The 14,775-nt window shown below is 33.0% G+C and overlaps 1 protein-coding gene across 1 annotated transcript in view; it reads left to right on the top strand.

The window, feature by feature from the left end:
- LOC117172855 (Bardet-Biedl syndrome 2 protein homolog) overlaps positions 1 to 14,775 on the top strand; it is a 1,136,351-nt gene that overhangs the window by 964,783 nt on the left and 156,793 nt on the right. The window contains exon 11 of the mRNA XM_033361113.1: positions 9,524 to 9,774. Within this exon, the coding sequence (XP_033217004.1) occupies positions 9,524 to 9,774 (251 nt within the window). The remainder of the gene's footprint in view (positions 1 to 9,523; positions 9,775 to 14,775) is intronic.

The following is a 14,775-nucleotide window of genomic DNA, read 5'->3' as shown; positions in this document are numbered from 1 at the left end:
GATGGTTTTACAAACGAAAAATTGAATTTTTGGAAAAATTGTTCAACTTTCGACCAAGTAGTTGCATTTTCAGCGAAGAAGAGTGATTTTTGACCAAAAAAGACGAAGTTACAACAAAATAAACGAATTATTAACCAAAAAGTTGGACTTTTAAATGAAAACAATCAAGTTATAACCAAAAATATAATAGTTGAATCGTAAACAAAATAGTAGAATTTTCACCCTTCCCATTGTTCAATTTTTCGAGTATTTCCAAATGTTTTGGCCGATCTTTCCGCTTTATATTCTACGCTTCAATAAGTGCAACTGCAAGTCGTCTTTTTTGCACTTATGTCCATATTCAAACTCCCGAAGTTGTAAACTTCGTAGGATCTACAAATATTTATAAAAAATATTATCAAAATATCACCAAAAAACAGGTTTTTGTGTAATTTTTTCTATTTGACTTTTAAATAAATTACTATACTTTTCCAGAAGGGAAGAGTGTAGGTTAACATACATTTTACATTCTACAAGAATATATACGAGTATCAGTAATAGTATAATAAATGCAGAATATTTTTACTTAAAATAAGAACTGTTCAATGTCTGTCTTAAGTTAATATGCTCATGCACATCTGACAGACTAATTTATTTTTTCAAAATCACAATCAACTACCCTTGTGTATTAAAATCCCAAAAATAAGTGAGAAATTACACGTTTAAATCCACGTGTAAAAATACCCGGTAAATTACACAAATCAATCCACATACATTTCTACGTATGTTGTTCTAAGCAATAAATCATTCTTGAAATCAAACAGAAATCTGAATTGTAAATCAACTTACATTTTAAAAAATTTCACGCTTAAATAAATAACACTTAAATTCGATAATCCAGATAGCAATTAAAGTATGATTCAGGAAAATCAAAATCAGATAATTAACTTAACCTTTGTTCCCACCGTAGCTTTATACCTTTTCATTATCATACTTTTATTACCTTTGATAATTCTATAGTATAAAGGACTTTTCACTTACTTCTTCGCGCTGCTTTCTCTATATTTACAGTTATAGTTTTAGTTGTAACTTAATTTTCGCGGGCTACGTGCATTCAAGTTTTAAATTTTTTGTTTTGCTGTGTTGGTACACTCGTCACGATCATATGTTCACAGTTTTGAATATATAGAACGTGTTGTTTTTCTGGCAGAAGCGTAAAAGTTTAGAAGGGTTTGGTGTGCTCGGCGATTTTCTTCTTTCGAAAAAAATGGAGCAAAGAGTTTGCATTAAATTGTGTGTGAAAAATGGAATCCAGTGCTCTAAAACTCTTGAAATGTTGACATTTGCATACGGTGAGTCTACTCTGATTAAAAAAATGTGTATAAGTGGTACAAGCTGTTCCAAGAAGGCCGAGAGGATGTCGAAGACGAACCTCGACCTGGACGTCCCAGCACGTCAACAACAGATGAAAACGTTCAATTAGTGGAAGAAATAGTGTTGAAAAATGGCCGAATTTCCATCAGAGAAGTTGCTAAAGATGTTGGCATATCGGTTGGCTCATGCCATGCTATCTTTTCGGACGTTTTGGGCATGAGACGTGTGTCAGCGAAATTTGTTCCAAAACTGCTTAATTTTGATCAAAAGATTCATCGCATGACCATCAAAACTAAAACCTAATCGTCTCAGTGGAAGCATCCTGAGTCTCCAAGACCGAAAAAAGCACGTCAAGTTCGGCCATGTGAAGGTTTTGCTCACTGTCTTCTTTGATTACCGTGGCGTAGTGCATCAGGAATTTTTACCACAAGGTCGTACGGTCAATAAGGAATATTACCTTCAAGTTATGTGCCGTTTGTGAGAGGCGATATGCAAAAAACGTCCGGAACTTTGGAAAAACAATTCGTGGCTTTTGCATCACGATAATGCACCTGCTCATTCATCGCTGCTTGTGAAAGATTTTCTGACCAAAAACAGCACCACAGTCATGCCTCAGCCTCCATATTCACCGGATTTGGCCCCCAGTGACTTTTTTCTTTTCCCAAAACTGAAGAGACCCATGAAAGGACATCGATTTTCAACGATTGAGGAGATAAAAACTGCATCGCTGAAAGAACTCAAGACTATGCCACAAAATGATTCTCAGAAGTGCTTCGATGATTGGAAAAAGCGTTGGCACAAGTGTATTATACCTGAGGGGAATTACTTTGAAGGGGAAAACATAAATATTGAGGAATAAATGAATGTTTTTTGAGAAAACCGTAAAGTCACCTTATTTTTTGAACACACCTCGTATATGGCCGTGTTATGTCCCAAACACCCAGTCTTAAAATTTTAGTCCTTCAGTGCACGTGGAACCCACCCTAAATCGACCCCTTAATAGCATAAAATTCTTTGAAAATACACGTTTTGAAAAGTCAAAATTTTTTTAATGATAAACCAGTACCGCGCCAACATTCAGCAAAACTTCAGAATTGGCTTATAATCAACAGTTGGACTCAGTACTGAGACCGTACTGAACCAATACCATGCCAATGCTTAGCAAAACTCCTAAATGGTCTTTCTGCCAATACTTGGGCTCAGTACTGGGACAGTACAGAGCCAGTACTGCACTAATGCTTGGAAAAACTCCTTAATCAACTTCCAGACAGCACTTGGACTCCATACCGGGGCAGTGCTGAACCAGTACCGCGCAAACGTTCGGTAAAATTCCTGAAATGGCTTTTAACCAAAAGTTGGACTTTGTACTGAAACAGTACTGAACCAGTGCCGTGCCAACGCTTGGAAAAACTCCCCAATCGCCTTCCAGCCAGCACTTGGAATCAGTATTGGGGCAGTACTGAGCCAGTACCGCACTAAAGCTCGAAAACCTCCTAAATCGACTTCCAGCCAGCACTTGGACTCAGTATTGGGGCAGTATTGAACTAGTACCGCACTAACCCTCGGCAAAACTCCTAAATAGACTTGCAGATAGCACTTGGACTCCATACCGGAGCAGTGCTGAACCAGTAACGGGCCAACGCTCTGCAAAACTATTGAATTGGCTTTTAGCCAGCACTTGAACTCATACCGGGGCACTGCTGAACCCTTACTGCGCCGACGTTCGGCATAATGCTTGTGTTGGCGTTTAGCCTGCACTTGGACCCCATACCGGAACAGTCCTGAATCAGTTCCGCGCAAACGCTCGGTAAATCTCCTCAGTTAGTTTTTAACCAACAGTTGGACTTAGTACTAAGACAGTACTGAACCATTGTCGTGCCAACGTTTGGAAAAACTCCTAAATCGACTTCCAGCCAGTACTTGGGCTCAGTATTGGGGCAGTACAGAGCCAGTACCGCACTAACGCTGGGCAATGCTTCTGAATCGACTTCCAGCTAGCAATTGGATTCGATACTGAGAAAGTACTGAACCAGTACAGTGCCAGCGCTTGGCAAAACTACTGAATCGACTTCCGGCTAGCAATTGGACTCAATACTGGGACTGTACTAAGCCAGTATCGCACTAACGCGCGGCAAAACTACCAAGTCGTCTTCCAGTCAGCACTTGGATTCGATACAGAGTCAGTACTGAACCAGTACCGTGCCAACGCTTGGAAAAACTACTAAATCGACTTCCTTCCAGGACTTGGACTCAATACTGGGACAGTACTGAGCCAGTGCCACACTAACGCTCGGCAAAACTTCCAAGTCGGCTTCTAGCCAGCACTTGGATTCGGTACTGCTACAGTACTGAACCAGTACATCGCCAACCCTTAGGACAGTACAGTTGATCAGTGTTGGCATTGCTCTTCATTTACAACTGACGTGGTACTACGCCTTTCGTAAGATCCGGCATAAGTCAGACTTTTTCGCCTGGGTTTAAAACATTTTGACTTTTCAAAATGTGTATTTTTAACGAATTTTATTATATTCAGGAGTTGATTTGGGTGGGTTCCACATCCACTAAAGGGCTAAAACTTTAAGATGGGACTTTTGACACATAGCAATTCCATATACGGTGAAAACCTTTCGACTTCTTAAATATTTTCATTTTTTGTTTTTTGTTTCCTTTTTTGTAAACGTTAGGAACTATAGACTCATGTGAGTGATCTGGAATTGTGTTGCATATTTTTGTTGAGCGATTTCGTGAGAGGATCTGGTTATAGTTAAAAGTATAACTATAAATAGACATAAAGCAGCGCGAAAAGGAAAGTTATAAGTCCTTAATGTTACAGAATTATCAAAAGTAATAAAAGTATGATAATGGAAATGGAAAAAGCTACGGTGGGAACAGAGGTTATGTTAATTATCTGATTTTGATTTTTCCGAATCACAATTTTATTGCTATCTGCATTATCGAATTCAAGTGTTATCTATTTAACCATACAATTTTTTAAAATCTAAGTTGATTTAAAAGTCCGATTCCTGGTTGATTTTAAGAATGATATGTCGCTTAGAAGAACACACGTAGAAATGCATGTGGATTAACGCGTGTAATTTGTGGGGTATTTTTAAACGTGGATTTAAACGTGTAATTTGTTATTTATTTTTGGGGTTTTCATATACAAGGGTAGTTGATTGGGATTTTGAGACAAATAAATTAGTCTGTCAGATGTGCATGAGCATATTAACTTGAGACAGAAATTGTACAGTTTTTATTTTAAGTACAAGTATTCTGCGTTTATTATTACTGATACTCGTATATATTCTTGCACACTGTAAAATGTATGTTATCCTACACTCTCCCCTTCTGAAAAAGTATAGTAATTTATATAGAAATTAAATAGCAAAAATTACACAACAAATCTATGTTTCTTTTGTAATCTTTTTGAAATTATTTTTAATAAATATTTGTGGATCCTATGTAGTTTGCGACGTCGGACTATTTACCAATCATATAAATACGAAAAAAGGTTACCTGTAGATGCAGGTATTGGACCACTTCGGAAAAAATATAGTATACTATGTGGTTTAATATACCAATTTCTGACCTAGTCTACGACGGCGGATCCCACGTTGAATTCTGCGTGATTTGCAACGTAGTTAACTACGAAGTTTACGACTTCGGGATTCTGAATATGGACATAATTTATTTTTTTCTGAGATTTAATTTTTCTTTAATTAAATTTAACTACTATATTTTTGGTTAAAACTTGATTGTTTAATTTAAAAATCCAACTATTTGGTTAATAATTCATTTATTTTGTTGTAATTTCGTCTTTTTTAGTAAGAAATCATTCTTCTGAGCTGAAAATTCAACTACTTGGTCGAAAGTTGGACAATTTTGCTAAAAATTCAATTTATTGGTTGTAGATCCATCTCTTTTGTGAAATATTTAACTATTCTTTCTTGTAAATTCGTTAACTTTTTGGTTAAAAATAAATTTTTTGATCTGCAAATTTAACTTTCGTTCCTGGTTTAAGACGATGGATTTTAGTTAAAAATTAAACTATTAGGTTGAAAATGAAATTTTCTGTTTAAAATTCAACTGCTTCGTCGAAAATTAACTTTTTGGTTGAAAATTAATATTTTCGGATACAAAAATGAAATGAGAGAAGGTGTTTTATTCTGGTCATACGGTCCAATAGAAAATAGAAATGTTGACCTTTTTTCTCTTGAATAAAAAATCTTTATTGTGGATGACAGTAAATTTCTTTTGTTAAAAATGATATATTTATTGGTTTATAAGTGCAAATTTTTGGTTGAAAATTCACCTATCTTAGTTAGGAATTCAATTATAAAATTATTAATTATGAATTATAACATAAAATTATGAAAATTATAAAATTATAAAAGATTATAAAATTTTTTGGGTAAAATATCAACTACTTATTTGAAACCCTAACTTCTTTGTTACAAGCTCATTTCTTAATGAAAATTTTAAAAAATTGTATTTTAATCTATTGCTTCTGCATAACTCATGTTCTGTTTCTTGTTACAGCAATTTTGTTACAAAAATTCGCAGCAATCTCTATTAAAGATTTTAATTCATGCATAAAACGCTGGTTATCAAATGCCGGTGATCGAGATGGTGGGGAAAAAAAGTAGATTAAGTGCAGCAGCTACTCCAGAAGAAAATCCGCAAGAAAAGGTTTATGTGAGATACTTTTGAGTCAACTTTGAAATAAATACTTATAGTTATATTCGACTTAATTTTAGATTTGACTTGAATTAAGGAAGTACCTGTTCGTACTGCATTGCATGACGTTAGAGAACGTTTGCGCTACTATACAGCTCGTGGCCATTTATTCTAGTCGTATCCTACTCCAATATTCCATGTCGCGTTGGTCAGTGTCGACTATGATACTATGTTTCAGTAATTCGTGGAGTTTTCGTTTCACGGATTTAAAAAAGTGCTGCAGCAAAATCAGTTCCAATTGTCAGCCAATATTTGAATTATTAAGCCCATCAAAATAATTAAATTATTACAAAACTTTTTACTTTGCAACGTGAGCACCCTTTTAATACAATATGGAACGCAATTTTCTGAAGATTTTGGACCGCACGTACCCCAAATATACCATTTTTACCATTTTTCCTACTTTTCCTGTATTTACTTACAAGTTTGAACCCAGTTTGTATATTTTCTAAAACGAATAACTATTATATAAGAACAGCTGAGGAGTGTCTGTAAGACGTGAGAAATTCCTGGTTTTTAGTTAGAATATTACTCTTAATTTCAGTTAGGATAGTATATTACGTAACTTAAAGTTATACTAGCTTTCAGTATGCATATATTCTTAATTGAAGAGCGAGCATACCGAAATTTCTCAGGTCATGCCTCCCTGAATTTCAAATAGTCCCGACCTGAATTTCAGGAATCTAATTCCCTTAATTTGATGATGAGATGTAATTCTTAATTTCAGATTGCCTATGCTTCTTTATGTGACAACTTAAAAGAAGCCGAATTTTCGACTTAAATTAAGTAGTTTTTTTCAGTGTGCATCTTAAAATTGTTGTTCATTGTATTTTCTATAACTAAGATTCAGGCCGTAGTACCTTTTAGTCATAGTTATTTTCGTCCAGATATCATTTATCGCTAAAACTTCTGTATGCCCTCAAAAATACCCTTGATAAATTCTTTTTTTAATAGGTCAAGAAAACTCCCTTGATATTGAATAGCTTAGTTACTTTTTAAAAACCTAGGACAGTTTTGGTTCTAACAATTTTATTGTTTATGAGAAGAACTAATGTTTGAAATACGTTTTTAAGAATTTTCAGCGAAAATAATTTTTTTTTGCGACAGCATTATAAATGGTTAATTTTCAAATCAAGTCTTCATGATATCGAAATTATATATCAGAAACTATTTCTGCAAAAAAATTCAAACTGCTTTGCATTGCTTGTTTCCTAATGAGCTCTCTTGTTTGGGAAAAAAATTATTTTGGTCAAGCAGTAACGTCCTTTTATGAATTTTTATTCAAAAAATTCCATTCTAACGTCGTCAAACGCTTTGTAAATCCAAAACATTTCAATTAAAAAGTAGATTTTTTTAACAAAACTTTGTCCGAAGGAATTTTCATTTTTTCGAAAGAATTTTTTTCCTCGATATATCAGGAAATAGACAATGTGCAATATTAAAATTTGTTACAGAAAATTTCGTTGACATCATTCTGCAAATTATGTTAATTTGAGTCAAAATTAATTGTTAACATAAAATTTGAACCCTAAAGTCAGTCTTTCAGTAGGAAAATTACCTTCGGTACCAAATACCAGATCTGCGCTGATATAGACTTTCGCTACAGGTACAGTACTGTTTACAGTGTGGCTTTAGTACCCACGGACAACCGCGTCAGTTCAGATTTTCAGTACAGACTTAAAACCATTTTTCACACCACCCCAGTACCGACAGCCAACTCTCAGCTAAGAGACATTTTGTACTACTCACCAGTACAGACTTTCGGCACAGGCATAATACCATTTTCAGTACCTTGCCAGAATAGACTTTTGGTACAGGCATAATATAATTCCTAGTACCGCCCCACTACTGACAGACAACTCCCAGTCAAGTGAAATTTCGTACTAATGCCAGTACCCAGACGTTTGACAGCTGGCAATATGCCAATACCGCTATCCATCCAGCGGTACTAGCGCGGTACCCAGACAGTTGTAAATTTTCACCTGGGCTCTGCAATTCAAGTCCTACTATCTAAATATGAACCGGTGAAAAATTCACTAATTGAAATAGTAGTTACACATTTCACTGATTAATCAGTGATTTCGGACTTATTCTCTAATCAATTCAGTAACGCCAAAGTAAATCATGTGAAGATTAAGTTCTAAAATTTCAAGTTAATATTTTTTGTTACTCTTTTACTTAAGTAGCAAGAAGAATTCCATAATGAAATAAATTTTTTTATTTTCGCGATGTAAGTCTGCTGGATTATCTGCGGGATAAGTATACTCTAACTCGTCTAGGAAGTACTTACTCAACGGCTTTGTACATGACAGTCCAATCTAGAAATTAAAGTAATATGTGAGATTATTTGTCCTTTTAAAGCATCGGAACTTTTCACCTTTTTTAATATTTTATGATATTTATTAGTTTGCGGTTTTTACTATGATTCATTGATTGAATGTATTAAAATATTATTATATTATGCTTGCTTAATTTACATGGTGTAGAGCTGCCAACTCTCAAAAGTGTTTATTTCACTGAATCAGTAAGTAACCTTTCACTGTTTTTCAATGACCCATTTCTAGCTATTATAATCAGTGAAATTTCACTGTTTTAGATATAAAGAGTATATATTTTTACCGAAAAACCACGTCATTTCGAGGTATGTGCAATAAAATACCACTACTACTACTCCTAATATATTTTCGGAATAATCTTTATATCATATTTAACTGTTTAAATAACAACAATTTAATGAGCAACATTCATAGAGAATTTTCTCATCTACAATCTTAGCCCTCTACTTTGTGACCGAAAAACCACCCCATTTCGACACATGTGCAAGAGAAGGAGCTCGCGGGCTTCGAACTCAAACTCACCCTCTAATCAAAGGGTTCATTGATTGAGAACTGTGAGAATCACAACAAAAATAAATGTCACCTTTATTGTTAAAAATTTTATGTTATATTTTTTCTACTATACTCTTTTTTCGTTAGATGCACCCTTCTCGAAATAATCGCTAAAAACCAATTTTCGGAGGTTGTTTATTAAGATTAAAAGGCGTAAAAAACTGACCGCGTTTTAATATTCATCTCTAGGACATTATTGTAGATATTTACATATATATATAATTAAGTTGTCACCAATAAATATATGTATGTGAATAAATAAAGAAAAGTATGTAGTTGTAAAGGGGATTAGTTTTATGGAGACTTTGTAACAGTCAACCATTTCTTAACTGCCTTTCATGTTTCGGAATCCTCAAGGTTGGATCTCCATTAATGAAAACATGAGAAAGGATCCAAACCATTCAGGTAATCTCTAGAGATGCAATCATTGAACTAAAGACTGGTAATTCACTGAAATGTGTATGACCTGGCCGGGATTTTCGCCCAAGATATTTCTGAGATTTTCTTTCGTTAGGGTATACCCAAAAAATTTATTTTACTTCTAGTTGCCCACTTAAGTAGACCAGGAGCCCGACATATTTCGAAGAAACAAGTTACACCGGAAATATTTCGTGATACAGCCGAAGTCAGTCGGCAAAGTAGTGCCAGTTATCAAAAACATCGAAGAAGACTTTATCTTCCTGGCGGATATCAACCTTATTCTTTGAGATACAATAATGAAAACCGTCGACTATCACGAAACATGAGGGTCCCTTACTCCCTAACTTATTCAAAACTTAGCGAGTATTTACCACAGGTAAGTTATAACTTTTTCGGAAATTATATGTTTTAGCAATTACATGTGATGCACGCATGTAAATAACACTCATTAATTGTTATGTAATCGTTACAAAACTTCTTTCTTCATTTCTGATCCAAAGTATGATTTAGTGATATTACATTATATTTCTATTTACACAGTGGCGGACTGGCATAGGGGCGCAGCCGGAAAACCCCGGCTGCGCAACCTTAGTTGGTGCCCCTAAGCCATGTTAAGGCGCCGCAAAAAAGATTATATTGTTGAAACAAATAAATATATGTTAGATTGCAATAGAAAGAGTGAAAAGAATATCCAATAATATCCACGATTTACACTTGTACTCCTATAAGTATTACCAGTAAAGTAAACAATGTCCTCTAATTTCTTTTCACCCGTATTATTCTTATGAAATTCCCTAAAGCATGTTTTGGATTCCATTAAAGAAAATATTTTAAAAATAAATAATAAATTATTCATATTAAAACAGTAAAAGGGAAAGGAATATTCTTGTCATAAACTTCATTACATAAAAGGGGGCAACTCATTACATTTTTTACAAAATCTCGACTAATTATCGGCTTATTTCATTATTTTAGTAATTGTTAAGTTTAAATTCAATTTTTATATTAAAATAACTACTTATTAGCCAAAATTTTCTCTGAAACAAGTTATTCGATTACATTTCAAGAGTTCGGATCAAAGGATATATTTAATTATTTTGGAAATTGTAAAACATTACAATATTTTACTATAATTTACTATAATAATGGTTATTTTATTATAATTTAAACATTTTTTGTAATTTTTGATGTTGTTATAATGAATAACTTATTTAAATCAAGCCTTAAATCTTCGTGGCGAAAATACGTGATAACTTGCAGTCTATATGGGTGCGCGACTTTTGGTTCTTGCGCTTTGCTCTCGATAATGTATTACTTCACGCTGGATGCTCGGTCTTTGTACTTTCCAACATTTGTGCACTAACTTTTTAAAATTAAAGGTCAAAGTATCGACAAAACTGTAATTTGGTAATTGCGAATTAACTTTTGTTCAATCTTCTTTGGCTTTAATGAACACATTCTCATCACGTATCTTGTGCGTGGCTCTCGATTTTTTCAAAATGCGAACTTTTCTACATTATGTTCAACATTATTATATCAAATGCATATTGAATTTATTTTTTTATCTCGGCCCGGGATTACTTATTTAGTTATTGCAAGATAAAGTACAAATTTTGTTTATAATGAATAATTCAATATTTTTGTTCCTTATTTTCCTCTGAATTTTATTCTCAGCTACCCTGAAAAATGTATCATTTCAATCAATTTATATTATTACACTTCATTATATGCATGAATATTGAAACAGACATATTTTCACTGTCTTGGTTTTATAAATTAAAGAGTTCGCCTTCTATACATAAACTATTTTGTTATTAAAAAATAAAATTTTTTATTTTCAATGTTTTTTATGATTAAAACGAAGCTTAAAACAAAAACAACGCGTTCCATAAAAAATGATTAATAACGAATTTGAAGCTTTTTTGTGGGTGAATAAATTTCGTCCATTTATTATTTTAATAATTTGTGTCTTTTGGCCTAAAAATTCAATTCTTTTTTATTTCTCATTTTGTTTTTTATATGAATAAAACACAAACTACGCATCCTATTGAAACGTGATTAACCACTTTATACTTTTTTTAATGCATCATTTTTTTATTAGTCTTTTTTTTGCAACTTGCATAGTTAGACCACGAAACAGAATGTTTTTTTAAGATTCGCTACCAGTATTGAAGCCCCGGCTGCGTCTCTGAGTACCCAGTCCGCCACTGTATTTACATAATATTCGTATAACAATTGCATAAAAATATAAAATAATCAGTAACGATATTGCTTGCCTTCTGTTTTGATCATTGTTTTATGTCTTAAAGATTTAATAATCTGAACCGTTGATTACTAAACAACTGTAATTCCGATGTGTAAGATTGCGAATCTGTCCGCATTCAACAATCACAGAAGTATACTTATGCGTCAAGAAAATGTTTCTTGTCACGAATAGTATCTCTTCTTAAATTTATAATCCAGTTAAATAAAACGAAAAAATTAACGTTACGTTAATGTTAGAATTATCCACACTAACTAATATGAAGCATTACCGGGAATCGTTTAAGTATGGTAATAGTTAGTTGATTACTTTAAACTGAGGGAAATTTTTCGTGGTTTCAGACCTATATTGTGCTACTCCTACCCGTGCAAAAAAATGTTAAAAGGGATCTAGTGGGTCTCTGACGAGTTTTTCCTAGTTCTGATTAGGCTCCAACGGGAAAACTAGTGAGGGCCCTATCGATAACGCAACACTTTCACCATGTGGGCTCTACTGGACTTTTTAGTAGCCAGTAATCCCTCTACGGAGAAAAGTAGTAGTAAGTTGTAAGTAAGTCTAAAAGAATGATTGAAAAAACATTTATTTAAAAGTTCTATTTATCGCTGTACTCTCAAAATTTCATATATTGCAACTAATACTGAAAAGCGTGTTTGCTATTAAAAATAGGTTTTTAACATGTTAAAGTAAGTATACGCTTTCTAATGAAATGATTAATAAGTACTATATCAAGGGTAACCTTTATTAATAACAAATGTAAATTAATTTTAAAACAAATTAAAATTCTAAACCTTATTGACAAAATAAGTACCCTGAGAGAAAACAAAATATTACAATAAAAATTGTCGCAAAGAAAAATTAGAGTATCACAATATTATAGAGCATTGAATAATAAAATTATTGCATTATATATTATTATCAAGAAGTAAAATGATTTTTTTCATAAAATATGCTTTTAAAAATCTGAGAAACAAATGAATGAAATAAGCGCACAAGTAAATATTCGCAAAATTAAAAAATTCTGTACATTTTTATAAAATGCACAATTAAATAACATACAATATCAATACTATAATACACCAGAAAATCTGTTTCAATGATATATTAATGCAAATAAATAACAACTTTATAGCATGCTGATATTACATTATTACTTTACAAAACTCTCAAACGAATAAGATCGGTTAAGGAACTTAAGATGAGCTAAATTATCTTTTACTATAGGGTTTTGAATGTATTCGAATAGAAGCTTGGCTTCCTTTTTCTCCAATTGACCACATTTTTAATTTCAATCTTCTCTTCTTTGATGAATTCGCGCAGTCTACCTTACAAATAAGATTGTGCTATTGTCCCTAAAAATTCGAAGGCATCATTGTCGTACTCTTTGTACGGAAATTGAATGTCATTAGTAGATTAGGAAAATTAATTAAGAATCACTTCGAATGCATTACGAAACTTGCAACACATCTCGAACAGATTCCTAATGCAGAGGAGTAACTCATACATCCGCAAATTCAGATTTATGAGTTACTTTTTTGGACCAGTCGGAATCGCATCGACGCCTTTTTCGTAACTTCGTGCTGCTTGACTGCAAGAAAAAAACGAAGTCTTTTGAGCAACCCTTGTGGGGGCCAAGAAAGCACTCAAGCAAGCTTCGAACTTAATCTGATGCCTGACATGTCAGCAGACGCTTTCGGTTGTATAAAACAGCGATTCTCAAACTTTTTTCGCTCTTTCTTGGGAGCGGTAGGGCCGCCACCCTCAAATTTTTTAATAATACTTACAAGGAAGGTACCCGAGATGTACCTCACCGATTTTCTTGAAATTGTGATATGTTATAGAACATCAAAAAATATTCGACACATATTTTTTTATACATGCCCATAAGTCCATTTAAGGGGTGAAACCCACCCTTGAAGTTCACCCATAAAAACACATTTTTTTAAATTTCTCGAATACAATTCGTAATTTTTGACTGAAACAAAGTGGGTAACACTTATTATTGAAAAGCACATATTTATGCATTATTTTTAGTCATCAGATTCGCAGCCTCCGTTTTTTATTAATGAAAAACTATATTTGATGGCCATTTTTTTCACTATACACATTTCAAAATCTGTTGAATCTTGACAAAATTAATTGTTTTATGCACAATAATCAAAAATAAAGTTGACCTGTTCCGGCATTTTCAAAAAGAAATCACTTGAGGGGGTGAGCTACCCCTAACATTTATACTGTTATATTTCGTTATTCCATTACTATATCATGGAGTAAAACTCTTGGATACTATTAAAATTGTTAAGTAAAGTTGATGTAGTTTGAAATTTTCTGAAATCAGCCCTTACAAATGAATTCATACCTAAAATTCAATCACAAGTATTATTTTTTCATTACTTAAAAATACCCTTGGACTATTCAGTGGCTTAAAACGTGTAATAATTTTAGTTCACATCCTTGGTATTGAATTAGAGTTCTTTACCCCACTAATGTATCAACCCCTATTTTTCAATAAAAAAAATGACACCCATTTCAATATGAAAATACTAGTTTTTTGAATTTGACGAAAAAAATTTTGGCAGTATGCACAAGATCCAAATACGAAATCGACTGTTCTCACCTTAATAAAAAACCTATAATAAGGGGTGAACCAGCCCCACAGGAGATATTGTCGTATCTCTATGGTTTTATTCTTTTTCTATGGGACTTTCAAAGGTAATAAAAAATTAATGATTCAAAGTACAAAAAAATTTTCAAAAATTTAATATTTCAATAGTTTTGAGTTTTAATGTTACTTTTTATAATCCTGGCAATAATGATAATCATTAAAAAAATGTTTCAAGCATAATGATTTCTTACACCAAGAGCATCTTACAATTGCTGGGTTAGAGCAACCAGGAACTTCACAACGCTCATTACAATCATTACCAAAACTAAAATCTACGGGGTTATAAAATTCATTTAGCTTTGATTCAACGTAGCCACTTTTATACCATGAATATTTGAATAGGTTCTTGCATCGAGGAGATGACAATTGATTATGTACCAAGGATTGGAGTTTTATAATGTTATTTCTTTTATGAAGTTCTATATCCTCATTCATTAATGTTACACTATCCT

This window comes from Belonocnema kinseyi, chromosome 5 (assembly GCF_010883055.1).
Source record: "Belonocnema kinseyi isolate 2016_QV_RU_SX_M_011 chromosome 5, B_treatae_v1, whole genome shotgun sequence".
Lineage (NCBI taxonomy): Eukaryota > Metazoa > Arthropoda > Insecta > Hymenoptera > Cynipidae > Belonocnema > Belonocnema kinseyi.
This window is presented reverse-complemented; position numbering and strand designations above follow the sequence as displayed.